This window comes from Micromesistius poutassou (assembly GCF_964030765.1).
Source record: "Micromesistius poutassou genome assembly, chromosome: 6".
In the NCBI taxonomy this organism is placed as follows: Eukaryota; Metazoa; Chordata; class Actinopteri; order Gadiformes; family Gadidae; genus Micromesistius; species Micromesistius poutassou.
Window position 1 is genome coordinate 8,685,897 of NC_140276.1, and position 5,064 is coordinate 8,690,960.

At 49.8% G+C, this 5,064-nt stretch overlaps 1 protein-coding gene across 1 annotated transcript in view; it reads left to right on the forward strand.

The window, feature by feature from the left end:
- Nucleotides 1–4,568, forward strand: part of LOC311344813 (disintegrin and metalloproteinase domain-containing protein 19-like) — a gene marked incomplete at both ends in the record, with an annotated part of 10,709 nt that extends 6,141 nt beyond the window's left edge. Inside the window, 4 exons of the mRNA XM_084469151.1 lie at nt 1,989–2,067; nt 2,270–2,346; nt 3,973–4,180; nt 4,467–4,568. Of these exons, the coding sequence (XP_084325277.1) occupies nt 1,989–2,067; nt 2,270–2,346; nt 3,973–4,180; nt 4,467–4,568 (466 nt within the window). The remainder of the gene's footprint in view (nt 1–1,988; nt 2,068–2,269; nt 2,347–3,972; nt 4,181–4,466) is intronic.
- Between the last annotated feature and the right edge of the window lie 496 nt (nt 4,569–5,064).

A 5,064-nucleotide genomic window follows, 5' to 3' on the forward strand; every position in this document is an offset into this window, starting at 1 on the left:
GGGCCTTTTAGGTGAAACTAGAAGAGATCCGGTGGAGAGTCAAATAGTGGCTAGTGTGGGCAACTCCCAGCTGAAAGGTTCTGAGTTTGAACCTCATTGTCTGCAGCCTACCTGTAGGTCTATCCCTCTACCTGCTCCTTAACGTCATGTATCTAGGCTTTAGATTAAATCCTCAATATCATTTTAGGATTAAATATAAAGAGAAATGTTGGACATATTGAGGAATCTGGAGCTGACTGGTCGATATAAAGGACAGGATGAAGGACAAGTGAAGGGCCTTTATAGACGCCATCACATGACGCCATGGAAGTCCCCCCCTGCCCTCGCAGAACTGATGACGTGACTGACATGTCGGTGGTTTTATCTGACGACTCCTTTGACTCCCTGATGGGGTCAATGAGTCAGTCTGTCTGTCTCTGTGTCTGTCTGTATGCCTCTCTCTCTCTCTCTCTCCCCCTCTTAAGAGCTTGCTCTAGTGCTCTTTATCTCACTGTGCTTGCATTGTGCCCACTTGTAGCAACAAGCTGCCATTGTTTCAGTGGATAACCTCTTCTGGTGGATCATTAAATGTTTTAATCATCCATGCCATTTTAATCGTCCACTATGACTGTATTCACACTGCTGAAGTGATGAGGATGAGTTCTGCTGCCATAAAGACGACATTTTAGACGTATAAATTGTAATATGTAAATCATATTAAGTGACGTCATTTAAATGGTCTTTCCTCCTGAATGCGGCCGCTCCGTATCATCCCAGGGCTCCGGCGTGGTAGATCAGATTATGGTTGTCAGCGGAAGGAAGAGTGGATGAGACTGAGAGAGAGAGAGAGAGAGAGAGAGAGAGAGAGAGAGAGAGAGAGAGAGAGAGAGAGAGAGAGAGAGAGAGAGAGAGCGAGCCAGCTGGAGGGAAAAGCTATTTCATTATTAAAAACAGGAAGAATGGATTGTGAGAGACTTTCAAAGCAAATGAGATGAGGACAGAGGAAACAAGGGTTTGTACCATGTAAATATTAGGCCATAAATGTTTACAAATGTTGAAATGTGGACTGACACACACACACACACACATCCACACCCTGCAGCAGATGATATGACGTCTCCATACTGTGTCTATATACATGGTCACCTCCCCTCTTTACTTGTCTCAGAGTATGGAGTGTGTTGGGTCAGATCCAGTTCTCTGAGGTGGGAGAATAATAGCCCTGTCAACCAGCGAATCCCTGCAAGACCAGTAAACTCTATCTCACCATGAGGAGGTTAGCCTCTACTGCCTTGGCTTCCCGAGCACCAGCAGGTCAAGCTGTGATTGATGCAACCAGAGCAACCAGACTCCACGATGGACGCTTTCACCATACACTCCCGCACTGCTGCCTAATGTTTTATTTATCTTCCATCAGTGCCCAAATATCGTTGGAGGGCTTTAGCTCGATCTCTCTCTCTCTCTCCCTCTTTGCAGTCTGAGTTGTGTTTTCATTTTTAGAATGAATGTTTTGTGAGAAGCACTCACAGCTGGCCGCTGCGCTCTATATAACGTTGATATTACGTCATATATTAAAAGCAGAAGCTGTTCCATCCAAAGAGACCTACAAGTCACATTTTATGTGCATCCCAGTCCTGCAGTCCCAGGCCGGCTCCTTACAATGTGTTTCCCAGCTGCAGATTATCTGTAGATAATAGTAAAGCCTTTGACCCGTCCTGCACAAGCGAACAGAAGATGATTTGTAGCCACAACTACTACTACTACTACTACTACTACTACTACGACTACGTGTAGTTTACAGCGCATACGTTCACCAGAAATTGCTATTATGGGTTATGGGCAGATATTCATAGTGTGGAAGAAGACGCACTAATATGTAAGAAATTGGCGGTCGCCACACCGACCTCCAACCTGAAAACGGTTCCCTAACAAACAGCCCAACGGGCTGTAGGAGGCTGTCGTCTGTTCTGTCCTAATGTTTCACTCTTGTTCTTCTTCTTGTGTTGCAGGCAACTGCTGGCCCCCGGATACCAGGAGATATGGTACAGTTCGTCTGGCAGCCGGCGTTCCTCCACCCCCGGCCACACCGTAAGTCTGAACCCCCCCCACAGCCACACCGTAAGTCTGCAACCCCCACCCCCCCCCCGTCCTTCAGAGATGATTCCCTCTCACAGGCCAGAGTTCCACGTCACAATATGTTCTATTATATTGTTCTATTATATTGTTCTATGTTTGCCTCCCTGTATGACGGAGGGCGATGGCCCAGAGGCTGAGTGGTTCTCTGTTGCAGGGCCACTGTCTCTACCACGGGGAGGTGCAGGGTGTGGAGGGCTCCAGCGTGGCGCTCAGCACCTGTTCAGGACTCAGGTGAGCGCTCTGAGCAGCGTGGGATCAGTGTTCACGTGTTCTTGTGATGTGATGTTGTCCTTTATCAACAACGCTTTCTGCAGTCGAGGCTGTAGTGCAACCACTAAATTGTGAGCAGTACTACAATTAGTACAGGTTCAGCATGTCACACTCTCGGGAAAGGTACATACACCGACCAATCCACCCACATCGACCTGCGACTGTTCATCGCAGGTGGTCACTGTGTTCCTGGGTATACAACATCCCCTTCAAACGCATTAGGAGACAAATATATGAGCAGAAAAAAAGAACCATAGTGCTTCTAATTCTAGTGGAGTAGGAAGTAAAAAGAATGCTAGAATTGGGTAGCGAAGTGCATTCTCCCCACACCATGGATGAATGATGTGAGGCCTCTGTTATGTAAAGCAGTGGGCTGCTTTAGTAGGTCGCTGGCTCCAGTGTGGTCTCAGTGACTACAGTAAGAGAGACAGACAGAGAGAGAGACAGTCAGTGACTACAGTAAGAGAGACAGACAGAGAGAGAGACAGTGTGGTCTCAGTGACTACAGTAAGAGAGACAGACAGAGAGAGAGACAGTGTTTTCTCTGCTCTGGGAGACTCCAGGGGAGGAAGGCCCACCGCTGAGGGCCCGCTGGAGGACGTCCCTCTGAACGGGCTGCTGTGTTGTGTATGGGCGGGACATCGTGAGTGCAGCGGTGCACATCTGTGCAGGATCAACAGACCAATCAATGAACACATCCTCCTCCTGATATACATTCTTTATTCCTTTCGGTGTCCGGGCGGATTTCAAACACAGCATTGGGGCTTAGTGCGGATGCACCCACACAAACACACACATACACACACACACACACACACACACACACACACACACACACACACACACACATACACACGCTAACACTAAACCACACATGAATACAAACAGACACACACGCACGCACATGCACGCACACATGCACACACTAAGCTTGATACGGATACATGTGGTCTCTGGGGATGTTGTCAGGGAGAGGAAGTACACTATTGCCGTCCAGCCTCTCCAGATGCTTGTTACAGCTGCTGTGATCAGTGTTGGTGTGTTTATGTGTGAGTTTGTGCGTTTGCGTGTGCATGTGTGGGTGCATATGCAAGAGTGTGCACCTGGTGAGTGTGCGTTCGTGCACGTGATGTAATGATGCATGAGGCAGCAGCCTATGTGGCTCACATACCTGGTGGAACTGCACACCTGTAGCTCCTGAGACACACAGCCACACACAGCACTGCCACACACAGCACTGCCACACAGCACTGCTGCGTATCACTGTCCAGATGGTGCAGCTCGTTGAAGCCATCATTTAGTTCATTTGCTTCATGGGCTTTGGTGTTCTACTCCCAGCCCAAAAAGTACCGGGTTCGATCCCCAATGTCCCCAGCCTACCCTCCACCTGCACCTTAAAGACATCCACTATAAGACTGGATGAGAGCGTCTGCTTAACAGTGAAAAGGTGCTTTGATATTTCAATGCATTTGAGAGGAGGCCTGTGATGCTGGAACCTTCCAGCCCTCCGTCATTGGAGACGCTCTGACCAGCGTCCGAGCGTCGACCTGTGGACCCACGAGGCTGCGTCTCCCCCCGTCTCCCCAGCGGCCTGATATCTCTGAACACCAGCGTCAGCTACGTCGTCCAGCCTCTCCCCGTTGCCACGGATACCCGGCCGCCGCCCCACGCCGTGTACCGAGCTGAGAGCCTCCGCCTGCGCAACGGCAGCTGCCCGCATCACCATGGTGACGAGGAGCACGAGGACCCGCTCCACCACTTCGTCCACGGAATGATGACAGAGCGCGGAGCGAGGGTGAGTCCCCTGCCAGCCCAGAGGTTCCAAACCCCCAGCCTCCATGAAGGCACCCTTGAGCAAGAGGCCTCACCCCTACCTGCTCATGAGAGAGACGTGTCTGAAACATTCACTTTGAGACATTTAATGGATACAAGCTCCTGCAGAACGCACCAGAGGAGACGATAGATGATTCACTCTCAGCCCACAGCGTAGCACGTTGTTCAGAAGCATACCACCGCTGCGGCCTCTATTCAGCCGTTTTGCACTATAGCTCAAACTGTGACCTTTCCCTCTCCACTTAAAGGAACGACGAGACATCAGCCAGAATATGAAATACGTGGAGCTGCTGCTGGTGGCGGACCATGCCCAGGTTGGTTCTGCTGTGACTAACGCCGTGCCGTGGTGATGATAGCGTGAATATTTAAGATGCCTCTTCCTGCACTGCGGTTGATTAAAATGGTTGCATTGATTGCTTCACAAGAAACAGGAGGGACTTTTTTAGTTCAAAAATGGAAATGACAAGCAATGTTGTCATTTTGCGGTAACTTCCTGTCCTGTTGCAGTCAGCACCCACCTCCCTCCTCCCCACGTGAACACATGAACGCGGGTCTCCGTGACTCCGGTCTCTGGTGTCTGGGAGCTTTCTTTGCTTCTTTCCTTTCTTTCGTTGGGTACTTTTCACTTGGCATGTTGGGTTGTTCAAGCCGTCCCTGGGAGCACTGAACCAGTAGCTTGGCTGTTCCACCAGTCAGTCAACACTGACACTGAACCAGTAGCTTGGCCGTTCCACCAGTCAGTCAACACTGACCTGCTGCCCCTGAACCAGTCCCTCCTCTTCTCTCTCTTGATTGGGTAAAGTGGGAACAGGATATCAGAATAAAAAAACATCTGTTTACTGCAAA